Source organism: Pelobates fuscus, chromosome 7 (assembly GCF_036172605.1).
Source record: "Pelobates fuscus isolate aPelFus1 chromosome 7, aPelFus1.pri, whole genome shotgun sequence".
Lineage (NCBI taxonomy): Eukaryota > Metazoa > Chordata > Amphibia > Anura > Pelobatidae > Pelobates > Pelobates fuscus.
Window position 1 is genome coordinate 116,910,924 of NC_086323.1, and position 21,705 is coordinate 116,932,628.

Here is a 21,705-nt window from a genome sequence, read left to right on the forward strand (position 1 = left end):
ATAAAAAAAATATATATATATATAATTTTTTTTTTTTTTTTCTTGGACTCCCTATCTAATAAAAAGGAATTTAACGTTCCTGAGGTTTCCTATGAACAGTCCTGCCAGTCATTCAAAGCCCTCCATGCTATTGAAATGCGTGCAAGGAGAACTTCTACAAATCCTTCCATCTGCTGATGCACATGGAATATTAAAGCTCCATTATACAATGCTATCCCAATATGCCAATGAAAATCTGTTATCAACCTCCATTCAGAGGTCTCTATGCAGAATGTGGAGACTGACTCTTCGCCACACTAAAACTCCCAATTATGTGTGTACAATTTCTTTTTTTTTTTTTTTTCCTGGAGTACAGAATGTCATTCATATAAGCAATACAGTGTGGTTCAAGATTTACACTGCATTGTACAAGGTATCCATCTCTGGACCATTGTTATATTGTATCTATATTCGTTCCTACTGCTCATAGAGCCGAGCTTTGTTGCCTCCTGACAACACTTTGTCTACTAATTCCTAAAGTGTTTTGTCTTTATAAACTGGGTGGAAGAGGATGGGCTAGGGGCAACTAGGATCATGTGGTGGGGTATTGGGAATGGAGGGGGTGATGGTTTACCTCTGTGGAACCCCTTGCTGTATTAAGTGGGTGAATCAGTCCTCAGGTTTTCTCCACCTTGAAGCATGTGTAGGCACTCTGGCTAGCTGGAGGAAGCAACACTATCTTTAGAAAACTTGTCTCCATGGGATAGGATTGTTACCTTGTCGAGGGTTTGGCCCCAGAGGGTAAGATACCTTTCCTATCCTCTCTGGGAGGCATATTCATCCCATCCCCCCTTTGCTTTGGAAGTGACTGCATTCTCTTGGACACGTTTTTGGGCCATGTATTCATAGTCCCAGTTAGTGGTAATCTGTTTTGGTGGGTATGTGAAGCATCATGCCCACCCCCTTACTGCATCTCCAACAGGTACTGCATGTATTTGGGCACATGTGTGATTATTTTTCTGTCATATGGTGGCAGTACATGTGGGTTTTGCGCCTTTCATGTGGACAAGCATCTAACAAGATTAATTCAATCAACAAACCCCTCCCCCTTGCCCTATAAAAGGGCTATCTGGCAAAACCTACATCCGTTTCCTTTCTTGTCCCGAGAGAGGACACAGCATCTGGACACACCATATATATGGTGGTACGCCGTGTCACCAGCCCCCCACGGCTCAGAGGCATTTTGAGGTAAGATTAATCTTTCCTTCAAAATGATCTCTGTAAAAGTTTATATACTTAACATATGAAGCTACGAGGAAAAGAGGACGGAGAGTGGTAACAAGCTTTTATTTCAGGATGGGCAATGTTTGGACCGCTTTCCCTATAGTGAAAGTTTCGGCATTTAAACCCTATGGACATGGGGCTGATATCTCCTGCAAAGACACTGTGTGTGTGTCCATTATATGATCTATTTACGAGTTGCTGTGAGCTGTATATGTACCCACTTTATGCTCTGTCGAGTTGCTGTGAGCAGTATATGTACCTACTACTCTGACGAGTAGTGGGTACATATACTAATGAAAATCCCTTTTTTCTCTTTACGACTTGCGGATGTTTGGTAGTTTTATGGTGGAGATCATAGACGACTGATACCGCATCAAAATCTGTCCTTTGTGGGCTTTCCTTGGGTAAGCAGAAGCTGTTTTGGGTCTCACCAGAAGAAAATCTTAACACAAGTTAGAGACTAAGAATATACTGAGCAAATTCCAATAAATTGAAACAGGAGATTAGAGTGTGGCCTCAGTACTTTCTAAAGAAAGTAAAGTTGTGTAAATAAAGGCAATTATTTTTTTTTATTTTTTTTTTTAGATCAGACGGAGCAAACAGAGGGAAACATTTGACGCCGACGATTCTACCAGCAATCCATAGATTCTATTTACTATTCAAAAGAGTCCCTAGATCTCGTGAACAAGTCAAACCCATTGTTGGTTTTCTCTCCCCTATCATAGAAGAAAGGGAGTTGGTAGTAGCGGATCCGTTTTTCGAATTAGATAGAGTTCCTTTCAGGAGGATTGTCTTCCATCTAAAGATGCTCTTATCTAGTCCCCATCATCTTTCGTGGTAATGGTTAAGGGAAAATCCGCATATTTCGGGGGTTTAAAGCTGTGCTTCCCGCCCTTCATCTCTTCAGTCCGTGGATACGGCGGAAGGCCATAAAGATTCATACGGACACTTGTACAAAGGTTTTGATATGTCAACCGACAGGGAGGAACCAGAGTAGGCGCTCTTTCTCGCCTGCATGCAGTTATCTTGCTGAGGTGCAAAATTATCTAGTAGATATTTCGGCAGTTCTATTCAGAGGGATTGACCATGACCTAGCAGTCGAGCTTAGAAAGGGAAATTGGAATCAAAGTTTGGTCCTTAGGTCCATGTAATTTGACAGTCTGGAGAGGAAATTTGGTGTTCCAGACATGGCCCTCTTGGCAAACATTTCAATAACAAGGTTCCCCAAGTCACCTCCCTGTTCAGAGCAGGTCCCTCGGTGATGACGCTCGTAATGTCAGGCTGGCATGCGTCTTTCCTACGCTATTTCAAAGTTGTCTTCCAAAATTAGGGCTGTCGGCGCCTTATCCTGGTTCTTATTCCATTCTGGCCATACAAGGTTCTGATTCCCGACATTCAAGAAGATGGTCTCCACACAGTGGTAACTTCCAAGCTCGAACGATCTCATGATGAATAGGAATCTACTCAAGGGATGGAATTTAGCGTGACTTGTAGAGGTTCAGGTTAATGGCCTGGCTACTGCTAGGTTACTTCATCTAGGTCTGCAAGAAGATAGATTTGGCTGTGTTGCTTGATCAACTAGATTTCCTGCTTTTAAAAGTCTACTTTCTAATAAGTGTCAGGTTTTTTTTTTTTTTTAATTGGTGTTGGGAACACCACTGCCTGTGTGTTCATCCGTCTGTAGACCCATGCTTTAATGTATTCAGGATTTTGTTCTGCAGGCTTTGGTGTTTTCTGCTTTGAGGTTCAGGCCTCAATCCTGAGGATCCTGCTGAAATAAGATTTTGCATCCATATGTTAAGCTTAAGGTTTTTTGTTTTTTTTTTGTAATCTGCCAGGTCCAGACATCCTCCTAGAGTTCTGTTTTTCCTTCCTGGGTTTTATCCTTGAATTTTACTGGCTTTTGGTAACACTCTTTCGATCCTGTGAAAAGGTTTCCCTTACAAATTTCTTTCCTCTGGGCCATCATATCAGCTAGAAGGATGTGAGCTTCAGTCATCCCCTGATGATGGAATTTTTATTTTTATTTTTTATTTTTTCAGTATTGCTCGTGGTCACGGTGGTTCTTCACACTAAACTTTTTTTTTTTTCCTACAGGTTTGTACTACGAGTCACCGTTTTGTTTCTGCTTTCCTTTTGGTGGTTAAGCCACCTCTCCTTGGGGGCCTTAAATAGTTTTTTCTTGTATCTTAAAGGAGCATTGCAATATCTCTTCCTAGGACTGAAGAGCTCGGGTATTCTGGCTATCTGTTTATCTTCCAATAAAAATTACAAGGATACAGTGCTTCCTGCAATTCTTTGTTTCAATTGACTCAGACGAGTGAGTAAGTTGGCGGTTTTCTCCCGGTCTTTAAGTTCCGGTTTCTCTCAACTCTTCGGGTATTGGCTGCCTCAGGGGCAGTAAGAGCTCTTGTTTCTTCCAGTGGACATCTGTGAGGCACTGTCTTGGGCTGCCTTTCCACATTAAAATCTACAGGCTAGAGATATTCTCATCCTCTGAAACTGACTTTGGGCGTAAAGGTTGCGACCTGGGGTGACATTGGACCCGCCCGGGTTAGGGATCTTGCTATATCCCACATGTACTGCCACCATATGACAGAAAAAACAGATGTTTTACTTACTGTAAATTCTTTTTTCTTTTTTTTTTTCTTAATATGGTGGCAATACAGCTTCCCTCCCTCTATTACATTTTCTTGATTACAGTATGTTTTTTTTTTGTTTTTTTATCTGTGGTTTTTCTTGCTACTTACTGAGGTAAGTTTTGCCGGATATCCCTTTTTTATAGGGCAAGGGGGAGGGGTTTGTTTGAATTAATCTTGTTAGATGCTTGTCCACAGGAAAGGCGCAAAACCCACATGTACTGCCACCATATTAAGAAAAAAAAGCATTAACGGTAAGTAAAAATTTGTTTTCTCTGGTACCAAATATCATCGGTACTGTATCTTGCGAATCGTTACCAGGTGAGATGCGCACAAGGTGTTGCCCTTGTGCGTTGTGAAGGCTTTCCGCAATTGTACTTTATCATATATCATACCTCACTTCTTGGGAACACAGGATTTCTGGTTCCTGTGTTCCCAAGAAGTGAGGTGGATTCTTGCTGTACCCTCCCCCCCCATAAGGAATAGGAGGGGCCCCCTTCAGGCGCTTTGACTTAAAACATTCTGTGAGTGCTTCCAGTAGCGTGGTTTTTATACATGCCTAATACTTTATTACACTATGTGTTCATTACCTTTTTAGGTCACGACGGCTGTATCCCCCTATTTATTTTTGTTGCATTTTCCTATTTTATCTAGGGCCTGTTGGTTAATTTTGTCTAGTAATACTCGCCAGATCCTCTGCTGGGGTCAGTTGAGGGTATACAGTTCTGTTTTCCATTTATTTATTTGCTGTAGTGAGGAGTGTCTCCTAGGGTATGCCACCCTTTGTATTAAGCCTCTCATCACCGCTTTGTGGGCTTGCCAAACTGTGGCTTGAGGGGTATCTTGGGTATTTTCAACAAAGTATTGGTTCATAGTTCCAGGGTTAGTTCCTTTTGAACTTGCCATCTTGTAGCAAGGAGCTAAGTCTCCACGGGCTGCAGTGCTGGGTGTCGTATAGATCCTTAAGGGTGACGGTCATGGTGCATGGTCAGACAAAGTTATCTGCCCTGTCTCGCTAGTCACCACCTGCCCCATTGTCGTGCCAGTCAGAAGGAACCTGTCTATGCGAGAGTAAGTTGTGCACGTGGGAGTAAAAGGTGTGCCCCACATGTTGTGCTTTCCAAACATCACATAGATGGTGGTTTTTTTTGAGTCTGGTCAGCGCTAGGCTCTGCCTCCTCAAGGGATGGAATCTAGCGTGACTTCTAGGCAAAGTTGTGTCTATTGAGGAGTCAAAGGTGTGGGGCAAGTTCTCCTCTTAGGCATGGTTCTCTGGTGAAACGAAGACTTGTATTTTCCTGAACTGCAGTATCTAAATTGGAACCGGTTATTCTAGGGCCATCTCTGATATCTCTCTAAAGAATTTCATTTCAGAAACCCTGTGTCCTTTTCTTTCCTAGGCTCAATGTTTCAGGTACCAGAGACCCCAGCTCAAAATGGCTCCATCTACTGTTCTCCAAGACAAAGCTTCAAGCAACTTACTCCAAAAAACAAACTGAGAAAAACTGATATTGGCTCACCCACCAATTTCACGTAGGTGATTTCTACACACTCCTTATACAGTTTAAGGGGTTATATAGTAGTGCTGTCTATGACTCTCTAGACTATTTAACTCCTTAGACACCCTACATATATATATATATATATATATATATATATATATATATATATATATTTTATGACTATATAGTAACTGCATTGACTGTTTTCACTACTGCTTGGGATATATTGTAGGATCCTATATCGGTCGTGTCCTTTCTGTTGTAGATGGGATCCTTCGCTCATTATTTGTGGTTTATCAATTTTTATATAGGGTCGAGTCCTCATTACATCTTTCACCCACTTTTGTGGTACAATGCTATCTGTGGCTCATAATTTCTTTTTCAAGGGATATATTTATGATGTAATGTTTAAAATGTCTAATATTTTATTGTAATGGTTTAAAAAAAACAAAAAACATAAATATATTTTTCCTCTCCCCCTTTTTAGGCACGTAACACATGTTGGATGGAATTCAGTACCACCTATGGATGTAAGACATATATTTAAAATTTTTGGGTGGTTTTATCTTTGTAACCATCATATGTATCACTGCTTGTGACCATAGTGCAGTGTGTGCATCATACAGTTTAAAAAAGCTTGTGTTGACTCTGTCAATTCTTTGACTTTGCATGTCCCTGCCTTCTATCAAAGATGGGGTACCTGTGTATACCTTGTATCAAAGATTGCTATTTAACTTTAGACTCTTAACGGATGTCATTAATTAGGATAGAATGTTCACAAGACTTCTAGCTCAGTAGAGCTCCCAAACACATTGCTTGGAAACAAATAATTGTGTATATATATATTCTCTATCACACACACAATTTCTGCAATAAAGATTGCAGGGGAGGGCGGGGTATGTATTGTTTGCTGTGGGAATTTTTTTTTTTTTTTTTTTTTTTTTTTTTTTTTTTCTTAATGTTTTCCTTGCATGATTTCAGTAAGTGCCCTGTATGTAGCAACATCATACTTTCCTTTCATTCTGACCATTGTCTTCTTGTTCTGCTTCTTTTTTTTTTTTTATAGATATATATAAATCTTTATTTTCATTTTTAAGAATTCATTAAAGTACAGATACAGCTTTCAACTGTAATTTTAAACACAGTACAAAAAAGTTACTCTGCAATAAAATAATAAATATAAATAACAGTAGGACCGTGCCTCGAATAAACATCTACCAGTTTTCTGCTGTATCTACAGCCGTACAAACATACCATACATACAGTTCATCTTATCCGTACATCGCATTTTCACTACTACCTGCGATTAGCTATCTATAGAAGTGCGGGGGGGGTTTGAGTTTTATGGTTAATATATCTAACCCAAGGGACCCAAACTTCATTATATTTTTCTCTAGATATCTTGTTTAGAGCTATCCCAGCTTCCATGCTGCGTTGGTAATCTATCTGTGTACATATCATGCCAGTTTAACGCACCCATATTTCTCCAATTTCTAGCCATAACTATTTTTATTGCCATACAGATGTGAATCATGAATTTTTAGTTTTATATTGCTTTTTGGCAGGTCTAGATGAAACCAAAACATTTTGAGGCGTAATCACAGTCTGAATCTCAAACACAAAATCTACCAATTCCGCTAAGATTAATTTAATAGGTTTCAACTCCTCACAGTCCCACCAGATGTGGGAGAATGAACCTAACTCCCTGCCACATCTCCAACAATCTGGTAGGAGTGTGGGTTGAAATCTATGAAGGCGAGTAGGCACCAAGTACCAGCGGTATACTAGTTTGAAGTACACTTCCTGTATATTCACCCCATGTATATATATTTTTACTGCTTGTAAACCCAACAACCAGTTCTCGACCGAAGATGAAAAATGAAGTTCTTGCTCCCATTTATTCATTGCTGGCACTTTATCTATTTGCCTTTGACTTCTTAAAATTGATTAAATCTAGATGCAATTTTTTTTTTATAATGGGATTCTACGAACTGGTCAATTGGAGAAGTTTCCGAAAGGACTTTTCCCATAGTAAAGCATTTTATTCTTAAATGGTTAAATATTTCCTTCAAGGGAGGTTATATTTAGACTGAAATATTGGGAATGGCAGTATTTTATTATTATTTAAAAGATCCGCTATTCTTACTATTCCGCAGTTTACCCATTCTTGGATATTTATATCCTTTTATGTAATGTTTTAAGCTTATTAATGGGGCATTTGATATGTGTTTTGTTCCATATTTTTTTTTTTTCAAGTGCTTAACAATGTAAATCATTGTATTGTTCATCGGATTACCAGATCTTATATTTTTTAGAAATTCACTGTCGCACCACCAGAGGAATAGAGGTTCTATATCACAGAGATCTAATTTTTCAATGTCTAACCAATTTGGTCTAGACATTGTAAAGTTATCACACTTAATTAAGTGTGCTACCATATTATTCATATATAGTTTCTGTATGTCTGGGAAACAAATCCCCCCCTTCTTTCCAGTCTCTCTGTAGTATTTCCAAAGACACTCTAGGTCTCCTATCTTGCCAAATATAGTTTGATAATTGCCTTTTGAAGACCACGTATCGTCTGGCATGACACCCTCAATGGAAGATTACTAAATAAAAATGTCAACTTGGGGAGGAGATAGAAGTTTACTGCTTCAATCCTTCACAACCAAGAAAGTTCCAATCCCTTCCAGTTTTTTAAGATGTTCCTAAATTGGATAGCAATGTATGTATAATTAAGTTCTCCAATTTCTCTATAGTCTAGCGATAGTTTTACCCCTAAATATTTTATATTCCTTGCTTCCCAGTCACATTTAAAATCTTTTTTGAGTTTGTCTACCCCAGGTCCACTTAAACCTTTTATCAGGATTTGTGTTTTCTTTACATTTATTTTATAACCTGAGTGTTTACCAAACACGTTTAATAAGCCGAAATACGGCTGGGATAGATCTTATAGGGTCTGCAAGGGTCAATAGGACATCATCTGCATATAGTGCAATTTTATTCTCCATCCTATTCACTTTTAGCCCGCTGATGTAATCGTGTGTCTAATCGCGGCTGCCAACGGCTCTATAGAAAGGATATATAACAGGGGTGCCAAAGGGCATCCCTGTCGCGTCCCATTTCTAATTGGAAACCAATTTGATTGAAACATATATCCTGATACTTTGGCTTGAGGATCTTTATATAATGCCATTGTACACTCCTTTAAGAAACCCTCGATGCCGAAGGCCCTCAGTACTTCCTCCAAATACTTCCAGTTAACCCGATCGAAGGCCTTCTCGGCATCGAGGGTAACCATAGCAAAGGGAGACAAACTTTGGTTCGCATGATTTAAGACATTCAATAATTTCCTAATGTTATCAGATGTGCCCCTACCCTCTACAAACCCGCTCTGATCTAAATGTACAATATTGGGTATGTTTTGTTTAAGTCTATCGGCCAGAATTCTGGAGTAAACTTTGATATCCAAATTAATAAGAGAGATTGGTCTATAATTCGAAATGTATGTTGGATCCTTATCTATCTTAGGAATTGGTATTATAGAAGCCTGAAGTAATTCTGTTGGGATGGCTTTATGATTAGAAAAATCTTCAAATGTTCTTAATATATATGGTGAAATTATATCACTTAATTTTTTATAAAAAATTGAGGAGAAGCTATCTGGGCCTGGTGCTTTGCCTGCTGTTAATGCTTTAATAGTATTCCTAATCTCCTGAATGGAAAATGGGGCATTTAATTGACTTGGTTTCTCCATCGATATTTTTGGTAAGCTCAATTTATCCAGAAATTGTTTTGTTTCGCCCACAGATGGCTCTTTATATTTTATAGACTTTTATAATGGTCTTCAAATGCTTTAGCTATTTGAGTTGGAGAGCATTTTTTTTACTTCTGACTGTTATATAGTTTATAGATTGAAGTTTATTTTTATTTTTTAATTTGTTTGAAAGATTTTCCCCTGTTTTATTGTTTCCATAATACTATCTCTGTTTTAAAATTAACATGGCTTTGTTGATCTTTTCTTGGGTTCTTACTAATATTTTTTCCCTGATCTCTTTAATATCCTCCAAAATGTTATAATCGATGGTGAGTTTATGTAAGCGTTTTTATTTTGCCAGATCAATATAAAGCTTGTTAAGCTCCTTTCCTTTCTTTTTTTTTTATAATGGCACCCAATTTTATGAGACATCCTCTCATATATGATTTAAAAGTATAGCATGGCATTGGAGACATCCCCTGTATCGTTGATTTCGAAGAATTCTCTAGTCTGAGTGCGCAGTTCTTCTACAGTAGTTTCTGATTTTAGTAAATTTTCATTTAGTCTCCATTTATCTCTACATTTATATTCGGCATTAGTTTTTTATAACTAAGCTTACAGGTGCATGGTCGGACCATGTTATCGGTCCAATTGTCACCTTCTTAACTCGCTCCAAAGTTTCAGATTTAACGAAAAAATAATCGATTCTGGTATATGTCTGATGAACATTTGAAAAGAACGTATAGTCTCTCGCTTCTGGATTACACGTTCTCCAGGCATCATATAAACATTTTTTTGCCAGAAAAGTCTGCATCATTGATAGACCTGTTCTTTGCTTGCCGTCTATATGAACGGGCTTAGTTCTGTTCCTATCTATTTTATTATCTATAGTGCAGTTAAAATCCCCACCGATAATTAGGCTGCCAGACAATACGCGGTCAATCTTTTGCATCAGATTTCCCCAAAATCTGTATGGAGATTGGTTTGGAGCATAAACATTTACTAAAGTATACACAATATCATTAATTCGAACTATCACTATAAGAAACCTACCACCCAGGTCAGCCTCCTCATAGATCAGCTCATATCTCAAGCTACCTGAAAAAAATTGCCACCCCTCTTTTCTTGTTCTTTCCTGCCAAATTAGATCTATGGACCACTGGGAATTTTTTGTAGTTCCATAATTTAGGCATAGAGTTAGTCCAGTGTGTTTCTTGAATGAAACCAATATCTATTTTACTGTCAATCAATAGTTTATACAAATGGCCTCTTTTCTGACCTGAATTTAAGCCCCTTGCGTTAATAAATAGTATGTTTAATGACATACTACCGCAGCTCTTCCCACACCCTCTCCCCCTCTAGCCTCCCCTCAGATAGCATCCAACACTCAAATCCACTCATACCTTCGCCAGTCGGTCCTATATATTTGGACCTCCTGGTGGAGCTCCAACTTTCTATTACCACATTCAATCCATAATATGAAGTTCTGTGTACAGTCTTCATATTTAACCCTGCTGCCGTCGCAGGACCCTGGACCAGGGTAGTAGGCAATTTATTCTTTATTATACTCCCTCTGTCCTTCAACTTATTCTGCCCTTCTTTTCCCTTTCCCTTTCGATTCCTATTTTTAGAGGCGTTCCGATATTCTTTCCCTTTATCCAACCCCAAAATCTGTCTGCTGGGTTCCCCTGCTACTAACTTTTATTTTAACTAGGGCAACTCGACTATCCTCATGTTTTTATCTTCAAATGATCCCTTTCCCTAGCCCTTGATTATAGTCTCCCTTCTCCTCCCTTCCTTCCACCATTGTGCAAATTTCATACAAAATTTGTTTAAGCTTGTGATTATTGTGAGACTCACTTCATTAATTTTATTCACATAAGTTAAATAGTATATCCATACATGTATATTGTGTTTTATGTTTTAGACTCATCTTCCCTGTTCATTGCTCTAAATGTGAATCTATAATTATTTTCATTATATTCGTGTATAGGTAACCACTATAGCATACCTAAAACAATTTTGCACCATTTCTACCCATATCCGAAATCTTATAAGTTGTTTTCTATACTTCTATGTGTTATAAACCTCTTTTTTGTTCAATTCATACTGCTATATTATGTATCTTTATATCAATTTATCTATTATAACTATAGCTCTGTGATTACCCCTTTTAAACTTTGCCATTTCTATATGTGTCAAAAAAAAAAAAAAGTGAGGAGTTCAATTATTTGAGACTAAGGGATAAGTTTCAAACTTATCATCTTCTGCTTTAGTGCCAAGTTGTCTCTGAAGATATGTTTTATCTTTGAAGAAGACCATAATTGCCGTCGGGAACAGCCACTTGTATCTAATCTCCATATTCCTAAGAATGAGCGTTTCTTCGGCAAAAGTTCTTCTTGCTTGTCTTGTCTTTTGAGATAAGTCCTGATAAACTTTTAGATGTCTCCATTCTTCAGTGTCTATGATCCCGTTACTTATCTTCTGCATTATTTGATTTTTCATCCAAAAACTAGAGAAACAAATCATAACATCTCTTGGATAGGACTTGTCGGTTCCATTTGGTCTAGCCAGTCTGTGGAATCTTTCAAATGTCTCAGGGCCCAGCGTCTGTCTGGATAGTATTTTTGAAAAGAAGCTGTTCAGATACAAATATAAATCTTCTTGTAGAATTGATTCCGGAATGCCTCTGACTCTTACGTTGTTTCTCCTTGAGCGATCCTCTAGGTCAGTCAGCTTGGTCTCAGTATCCTGCAGTCTCTTCTCTAGCTGTATATTAGATGCTTTAATTTGTTCGTATTCCTCTTGTACTTTTTGTAGTATGATTGCCTGATTTGAGAATTTCTCAGAGAGAGTGGCAATTTCCAGTCTAATATCTTTAGAGTTGTTTTCAATATCCGTTTGGATCTTTTTATGTAGATTGTCCACAGGGGCGGACTGAGAACCCTCAGGGCAACCGGGCAAAATAAATCAAGGGTCCCCTTACAGGCCCCACCCATACTCCGCAGCAAGCGCCACCCATGTCCCGCCTCCATGCACCGCCTCCATGCACCGCCTCCATGCACCGCCTCCAGCCACACCCTACACAATCTTTAGACACAAGGAACAAAAGTGCAATAATCCCTTCAAGGCCCCAGTAGAGACTACAATTGAGGGCTAATGGGCCATGGAGGGGGTCTTTCTAGCATAGGCTATCTCAGTGTCCTTTAGAGAGTGTGTTAGAAAGAATCCCCTCCAGGTCCCATTAGAGACTACAATGGAGTCTAATGGGGCCTGGAGGGGGGTCTCTCAACACTCTGGTTCCTATTCACAATATAGCAACACAACATAGCTCGCTGATACCTAGGCCAAGTTGGCTCCTCTTACCTTAATGGCTGTGGGCTGGCTGTGGGCTGGCTGTGGGCTGGCTGTGGGCTGGCTGTGGGCTGGCTGTGGCTGGCAGGCTGGCTGCGGCTGGCGCGCTGTGGGCTTGCTGGCTGCGGCTGGCGCGCTGTGGGCTTGCTGGCGCGCTGTGGGCTTGCTGGCTGCGGCTGGCGCGCTGTGCGCTTGCTGGCTGCGGCTGGCGCGCTGTGGGCTTGCTGGCTGCGGCTGGCGCGCTGTGGGCTTGCTGGCGCGCTGTGGGCTTGCTGGCTGCGGCTGGCGCGCTGTGGGCTTGCTGGCTGCGGCTGGCGGGCTTGCTGGCTACTGGGGCACTTGGAGATTCTTTAAATAAATAATCCATGCACAATAACCACTACTGCTCTGTGTAGTCGTTATGGTGCCTGGAGGGCCGGGCCCCTCTCCCAGAGTAAGTAGTCAAACCGTTTAAGAACAGTTTGACAACTTACCTGGGGTCTGCTGGGATATGAGGCTGTTGTAGGGTATAGGAGCAGTGGTGCAATGTGTAAGGGGTTCAGTGTGTGTGTGAGGGGGTGTAGTGTGTGAATGTGTAGGGTGTGTGGGGCAATGTGTATGAGGGGGCTGTGTATGTGTGTGGCAATGTTAGTATGGGGGGCTGTGTGTGTATGGGGGGCAGTGTGTGAATGTGTATGGTGTGTGTGGGGGTAGTGTGTTTATGGGGCTAGAGTTCACTCTCACCACTGCAACCACCAGGAATCCCTGGTGGTCAGTGTTGAGAGTGAACTCTAGCCCGTAGCTCCAGGGCTAGAGTTTACTTTCGCCAGAGCCGTAACGTTGCCGTGGTAACCGCGGCAACGATCTGTGCTCGTGCAAGAAGGACCAAGAGAAGCTGCAGGCTGAGCTCCTGGGTCCTCTCTTCCTCCCTCCCCTGCCGGCTGCCCGCACGGTGCCTGCGGACAGGGTAGGGGGCAATTGCCCTCCTCTTACTCACCTCTACCCCTCTTCTTACTCCCCCCTCACCCTCTTCTTACTCCCCCCCTACCCCTCTTCTTACTCCCCACTCCCCCCTCTTCTTACTCCCCACTCCCCCCTCTTCTTACTCCCCACTCCCCCCTCTTCTTACTCCCCACTCCCCCCTCTTCTTACTCCCCACTCCCCCCTCTTCTTACTCCCCCCCTCCAGCTTGTAACTTTGTAGCAGCTTTGTATAAGCTGCTCAGCCGCTTGTCATACACGTGGGAGTCAGGAGGAGATATCGAATAAATACCTCCATATATCAGCTTGTATCTCTATATCAGCTTTGTGGCAGCTATTCAGCCGCTTCTCCTACTCGTGCCTCGCTGATTGAAAGATTCAACGCCGTTCCGCCTGGCGTCCTCGCTGCCTCGTTTGGTTCGCCTGCATCATTGCCCCACTTCCTGGTCCATGGAGACGCGCGGTCCTGCCGCTTACGTGCACGCCAACGTCGCGTACTGCCCGCCCATTCTCAAATTCCAGGAAAGTCTTTTTGTTCTGCTTCTAACAACTAAACTGTATATATTTGCAGAACTTGCTTACTTTAGACCTTTAAAAATACTAAATAATGCCTCAAAACCGCTAACTGTTGTGACTTATGGTCCTGCTAATGCTTGATTTTTTGTCAGATAACTTTCCCAACAGCAGATTACCAAATATTGAAAACATGTTATCTATTATCTGGGAGACCTCTGCAGGCCCAAATACTGATATGCTTGCAGTACAAAAGGATCTGTGGAAAAATATTGTGGAAGATGCACATCCAATTTTATATTGCAAATTGTTAATCTGTGTCCTCTAATTCCGTAACAAACCTCCTGTTGCAATAACGGAACCACTATCGGAGTTATCTGCCTTTGCACCTCTTCTCAGTTGTCGTTTTTTTTGTTTTTTTTTTTCTTAAAAGCTGTTGTGTGCAGCAGACCTACGCAAATCAATCCATGTATATAGAGGCAAAAAGGCTTTATTTTATTTTTTTTGTTAACCGCATTTGCCCACACAGAATCCCTTGCAGAAGTATGGAGATTTGTATGACTAGGTATGGAATATGAGTTCAATTATCGAGAAAATGAGGAGAACACCTCGTGAAACCGGGGTACTTCTCCTCACCACCACTACCCCCAAATTGAGTATCGAGTAAATCTAGCTTAAAAGCTGAAACTTTAATGAAACAAAAATATAAACATCCCACACACAAACAAAAAAAACACTATCACCCTACAATAGTGAGGGTTAAAACATAGACTAAAGACTGCAGATCTAGCTAGTAGAATATTCAGGCATAATCCTTGTGTAAAAAGAGACTTGAACAGTGTATCAAAATATCAAGAGTGCAACTATTATATGATATGACAACTGAGCACAGTTGCAAATACTAAGAAAACAGTCGCAAATTTTTTTTTACCAAGGATATCCAGCCTATAAGTGGTTAATAGTAGCCAAAAAACAGCAGTTTGCCTTCCCCTAATAAGTAAAATAGGGAGAAATGAACCTAAGTAACCTCTCTATAGTCAAAAAAGTTCCTGTAAACCAATTTAAATAGTAAAAAACTTGTCAGGGCGTCCAACAGAGGTTAAATCGAAAGGACAGGGAGATGAGAAATAGAGGAAACAAAGTAATTTTAGAAAAAGCAATGTCTAAACAGGGTCCAGAGAACAAGAAAGAACTCTGTTACCACACAAGCTTAAGTGACATAGATCCCTATAGTGTATAGAGAGACCGCAAAATTGAGGATCTCTAAGTAAGGGGTATCCAGCACGCTGTCATCTCAGTAGAAAAAACAAAACCATCAAATCATTACTAAGTAGTCTGTAGAAAAATTGCCCCAAACCATCAAATCATTACTAAGTAGTCTGTAGAAAAATGGCCCAACGCGCGTTTCGGCGGTCTAACCGCCTTTCTCAAGGGCAAGTAATGGAGATGTACCTCACTCCCCTCACTCCATCAAGTTGCGGACACATGCGCAAACACTTGAAGTTTAAATACAACCTGATGAGCCTCTGCTCGGCGAACGCGCGTCGGGGCTTTGGACATTGTATCCGGTTTAACCACACATGTTTTCGGGCGACAGTGTCCGTTTAACATTCAGCTATATCGCTATAACTTGGATACCTTGTTGTTGACTGCCAAATCATACCGATCCTCACCGATTACTTGGTTAAGCTTTATTTTTAGCCCGGTTTTGAGGTTTATATTGATAGGTGCCCTTGAAGGCACAGTTTAGCGTTACAGTTAGACGAGTACCTCGGCAGAATATTACCACGATTATCTTCACTAATACAGCTCTGCCTTGTTTACTGATAGGTGACCACGAAGGCACAGTTTAGGTGCTCGTCCACTGTCTTCCGCTTTCACAGGGCTATCTTACTATTTAGCTTCTCCCAGTTCAGCTAGCTAGCTCGTACTTCTCAGTCAGGTGCCCTTGAAGGCACAGCTCAGTAATTCAGCAGGAATCTAACTGTAAACTACGTTTATTAGGTGCCTCTCGGATGCACAGCTCTGTATTTTTCTCTGTGACCAACAGCTGAGCTATGCTCATTATGCTGACTGGGTAGTATTTCTGTTATTGTTACATGGGGCATTTATCATTTAGCCGCTGCTATACATTAGCCACGTTTTCTCCAGCCACTGTGTTATCACCGTACAGTGTACTAACCGTATACTCTCTGCGCTGCACATTTGAGATTTGTTCAAGCAGCCTGACAGTTTAAGTTACACTTTATCGGGTGCCGGCCAGCTGGTGATTTTGCAACTTACGGCTTAAGCAACAGTGTATGCCACTGGGTTGCAAACTGATTAGCCACAGTTATACATAAACAACTTATTTACCAGCTATCGTGTTATTATCGTACAGCACATTTACTTTACACTCTCGGTGCTGTGTATTTGAGACTTACTCCAGCAGCCTGACAGTCCAAGCTATACTGTATCGATTACCATATAGCTGGTGATTTTTTTTTCTATCCTCTCATTCAGTAACATTGTATGCTACTGCGTGGTAATCACATCACCTGCATTGAGCAGCGGAAGGTATCTCTACTTTTTGGGTGGGCCCGATTACCCCACTCCCCCCGTTTGGGGTTAATGCCCGCTTCCTTTTAATATTATTTTTATTTGTGTATGTCATATTTACTCCCCTCCAGTTTGGGGATACGCTTTATGTAGTAAACGGTATTAGTCACACCTTCTGCCTCAGCTAGTGTCCATCCAGACATTAGCTCCTAGAGACATTAACACCTAGTGACTCAGTATCAGTTTGTTTTTGAAGTTTATTAATAAAGTATTTATTGTTCCCTTTTCAGTTTAACATTGGGACATATTTCTTAGTACCATACTGGGACAGATTTGTTTCGTTTTTCTCTTTCAATTTATTTACCTAGGGTTATCCCCTTATCTGCTCCCTACCTTATTCATTAAGAGACCTTATAGGGCTAACTCTCCTCTTTCTATTGAATACAATGAAGACATATCCCCACATAAACAAGAATAAACTTCACTAGTAGATATATACAGTAGGCAATCCCAATCAGAAATTTTCGATAAGTATATAACCTGTATTCCATTGAAATAGCCTATATGCATGAGTATAGAATCACAGAGTAGATAATAAAGTGAAGGTGGATCTTCATATATAGGAATAAACTTCACTCTGCGGGTATATAAAAAAATAGGGTTTTAATGAAAGACTATTCAAATATACTAAGAATAGAATTATTCTTCTCAATCTGGTATTATAAAAGGGTATGTGTCCCCTGTTCCAACGGGATAACCTATATGTAGACACCTGTATTCACATATATATTTATTGAATAGATAAAATTGTTTCATCAATCAGAAAAATTATAGCAAATAGATAAACAGAGTGGTGTGTATATATAAGAAAAGGCATGGCTCAAGTAAGGATCTCAAAAAACAGGACCCTCGTATAAACTAATCAAACAAAATGAAACCAACTAGGGCACTCAAAAGCAGTACAGTCAAATGAATGAGTCAAAAGAAAAGCCCTCATTTAGACCCCGGGGTTGAAGTGTCTTTAGTTTGTATATCCATTTAGACTCTCTGTCTCAAAATCCTATCAAAGTCTCCACGTCTTAGATTTTGTGGTCTGGAACTGGTGAAGAGGAATCAAAGGTTACTGGAGTCCCCATGATGGTGTTCTTTGAGATGTCTTGAGACAGGTTTTTAAAGACGGTTCCTTGGGGACCTTATATGTTCCATAATTCTCTCTTTAAAGGCCCTAAATGTCTTGCCCACGTATTTTAATTCGCAGGAGCACGACAGCAGGTATTATCCACCTTGCAGAGTCTGGCTCTTTCGATTGCATTGTTCATAACCTTATTTGAGGCTCTAATTTCTGTATAGATATTCTCATTGAGCTGCTAAAGTCTACATACACCTACTCGATCAAATGGCTCCACAGAAAGTCAGATGAACATGGTGGCCCAATAATATGGGAATTTCTTGAACATATCTGCTCACTGAAAAGTCGTCTCAGGATGACCAGTGTAACCCTGGCTGTATGGGCAGTATCTCCATCCTGCTGAAACCACATTTCTTACATTGAAGTGGCAGTAGTCTACTCGTGAAATTATCCATGATCAATCGTCCAAGACTAAGTTATATGTACCTGCAACAAAAAATAACTAGTCTTTTACCTATTAAATCCAAACTCCGTATTGTTGCCCTGTGTGTGTGCTCTAATAAGGAGTAGTTTTTATTCACTGTCTGTTCTAGATGGGGTCTGATTACGACCTGAAAAAGTTATTTCACCTGGCAGGCATCACTAATGATCACTTGAGAGACAGACAGATGTCCCGTAAAATCTTTGAAGTGATTGAGAAGAAAGGTGGAATGGAAGCCGTGAGGAAGGAGACTCTTCGGCTGAGTATGTTCTGTATCCAAGATTGGTTTATTCCTCCTATGGTGGGGATTGAACCCACTTATTTTCTAAAACATGGAATTGCTGTCCCCCACCCCCCTCACATTTTATTTATTTTTCTTTCTCTCCTTTCTCTAGCAACTGTGGAAAGACCCAGACATTTTAGCAGACTTCGCTCCTTGTCTTCTTCAAGTTTGACTCCATCTAAGAGAGCTGGTAGTACTATTGTTCACTCGCCCCAGGCAGTGAAGATTCAGGCTACCACGCCACCTTCTGCTTTTAATTATCTACCATCTCTCAGCAGGGTGCCACCTCCAATACCCACCCCACCATCTCTCAAGGATTTCCAAGCAACGAGACCACTCTTTTCACAAAGTCAATCTTCAAAAGATTTGTCTCTAGCTTCGGAATTGGTTCCAGCCTGTAAATCCACAACTCGTAACCCACCTTTACCACCAAAGCCTAAAATTGGCCAATGCTTTTCAAATATAAAGGCTCCCCCTCCTTATTTACCTTTTACTCTTGGTAAAAACTCTAAAACAGACGCTCCATTGCCTTCTCCCCTTAATGAAGAATCTTCCCTGGAGAAGCCAAAACCTGAAAATCAGGGGACAACTACAGATGATGTGCTTGCTCCACCTCCTCCCCCTCCCCTACCTCAATTTATGAAAAGCACCTCTGAAAACAAGCCAACTGCAAAGAGTGTGGATCCATCCACCATCAATTCATTTACAGCATTGTCCCAGAAAGCATGCATACAAAGAGGTGGGGTCCCGCTCCCTGATAAAACAACTTTTAGTGAAAACTGTCCAAATGTATTTCTGGACCAGATAAAGCAGGGCGTGCAGCTAAAGACTGTAAGTACTGTACATATTTGGGAAGGGGAAAGTGTGTGTGTGTGTGTGTGTGTGTGTGTGTGCTTTTTATTTTTGTGCTTTTTTAATTTATTTTTATTTACTGTGCATATTAACAAAAATAATCGCGCCATTTGTCTGAATTCCACATCTCTTAACCGCATAATAGGAGAATGGACTAAGGAACAAATCGTGTCATAAACCTATTTGGTCAATCTGAATAAATTCAATAAATTGATACCATGATATTGGGTTACCTTATTTAAGGGTACCAAAGACTGAAACTGTGTTCGGTATATAGCTCCCTAATTTCGGTATCCTTAACTATGGCAATCCCATGTAAGGGTACGGATTATATCTAGGGAGTTATCTACTACACAGCTTTAAAAACATTTTTTTTTTTTTTTAATTCTTTATTTTTCTTGTGCAAATGATTATATAACATAGACCTGTAGCGCCACAACAGCGTTAAAAATTATATATATATTTTTTTAATTTTAAATCTAAATTTAGAAAAGCCCTTCTTAATTTTGACCTTTCAGGTGTTTAGTAGATAGCTGCCTAGTAAACATAACTTCCTCCCTAATCTGGTACCCTAAAGTGTGGCAATCCCACATAAGGGTACCAAATTAGTTATTTTTAAGTTTTCCATCCATATACAATTTTGGTGTGTGTAACATCTAAATGGCTCATACGCTCACGCTCAAACTGCATACAGCATCACAATGATGAGATCTGGAGTAGAGGTGTGTGTGTGTGTTTTTTTTGTTTTGTTAATTATCCTCCGTGTACAGTCAAGTTGTAAAGGAAAGTTCCACTAAACAATTTAGTGTGTATACATTCTCTACAAGATATGAAACTCTTGGCTTGCAGAGAGACTGCCGTTGTAAGTACTGTATTTATCAGAATCTAAGACGCACCTGTGTATTTTTACAGAAATTTTAGATTTGAGTTTCTCCTTCAAAAATAAACAAACTTCAGCTTCTGAGTATAGGAATCCAGTGTGTGATATATTGTAGAGGTGGCCCTGTTATAAGGCAAGTGCCTAAGGCATCACACTGAAGGAGCCTCGCCTCATGTCCTGTTTGCCTTGCTGGTACTGAGCACATCAACCATGGCCTCTTAGAGTTTGAGTATCTTGTGAGCTCTTGAGCCTCCTCCTGTGTGCTGGGATATGAGCCGTCTTCTCTGTTGTGGGAGAGAGGGGAGCATTTACCTCTATTTTTTCTTCTAGGTTGTTCAAGCTTCAAAAACTGATTCTGTTCATTCATCCAACATTGTCAATGCATTAATGGATGTCATCCAAAAAAGACACAAAGCAATACAGTCATCAGGCAAGTGATTCATACAACACAATGTAATCCATACAGTCCACACTTTAATGAAAGAAGGGGTGTGTGTATTTTCAATTAAACTCCTGTTCGTGCTCCCCTAATTTAGTGTAAATGTATATATTTTAATTTTTTTTTCTATTTTTTTTTCTTCTATTAAATACGAAAATCTTCTACGGTTTGGACTCTTACCACACTCTACAGAGTTCACACTTTTATTTTTCTCACCCGGAAATGGGGTTTTACCTCCATGGAGCCTAATTCAGAGAATAGTGATTTTGGTGCTGAAATAAGATGTTTTAATCCTTTTTAACTGCTGCAGGGCGGGAGAGGGTGTGCAGTGGGGCACTATGGTGTCAGTAATATAAAACGCTTTTCCTGTCATAAGTGACCGTACTGCGCAAGTAGGTTGTTCCCTCTTATGCAGTACTGCCACTCTACTAAGTAAAATAGAATTTACAGTAAGTAAAATTACTGTTTTCTAACACTATAGTGTTGGTCCTTAAAGTGTTAGAACTGTCATGCAAGGCACTATCCATATAGCAACCTACTCAAATACTTAATTCCTGTTTCCAAACTTAATCTGCACTCGGACCATCAGGGATAACTGCTTCTGACTATGTCTCTCTGTAACTTATATACACTTGCAGCAGTTCAATGCTGCAACTTTTGGCCAATTTGCTCCTGCTCCTATGAGTTTTTTTATTTTATTTTTTTGCTTGTTGGAGGGCTTTATTAAATGTGTTCAATCTTTCTTTCATTCCAGATGAAGATGGAGAAGTAGATGATGAATGGGAAGACTAATGCCACTTTAGAGGATTTTGTCTGGGGGAGGGGGATTAGGAAGTGATCATGCACTATTTGAATGTTGTAAATTAATTCTAATTATAAAATGTGTATATTTTAAGTATAAATAAAGTTGTCTTTTGGTAAGCTTCCGTGTCACTGTCTCCTACAATGCAAAATTTGAATGTGTATTAAATGGACAGTCTGAGTCTAGTCGAGGATATTCCATGTTCTAGCACTGGAGGGAAATATTGCCAGCCTTAGAATCTTCAAGGATAACGGTCACCTCCTTTTTTACTTCTATATTCTTTTTATTTATTTTTATTCTAAACTTCCATTGGT

The 21,705-nt window shown here is 40.2% G+C and overlaps 1 protein-coding gene across 1 annotated transcript in view; it reads left to right on the forward strand.

Annotated features, from left to right (window-relative positions):
- The window catches only part of LOC134568782 (actin nucleation-promoting factor WASL-like), a 42,578-nt gene extending 21,149 nt beyond the window's left edge, over positions 1–21,429 (forward strand). Inside the window, exons 2-7 of the mRNA XM_063427445.1 lie at positions 5,303–5,435; positions 5,892–5,934; positions 18,248–18,398; positions 18,531–19,249; positions 20,481–20,580; positions 21,344–21,429. Coding sequence (XP_063283515.1) covers positions 5,303–5,435; positions 5,892–5,934; positions 18,248–18,398; positions 18,531–19,249; positions 20,481–20,580; positions 21,344–21,381 — 1,184 coding nt within the window. The 3' untranslated portion in view covers positions 21,382–21,429. The remainder of the gene's footprint in view (positions 1–5,302; positions 5,436–5,891; positions 5,935–18,247; positions 18,399–18,530; positions 19,250–20,480; positions 20,581–21,343) is intronic.
- The last annotated feature ends 276 nt before the right edge of the window (positions 21,430–21,705 follow it).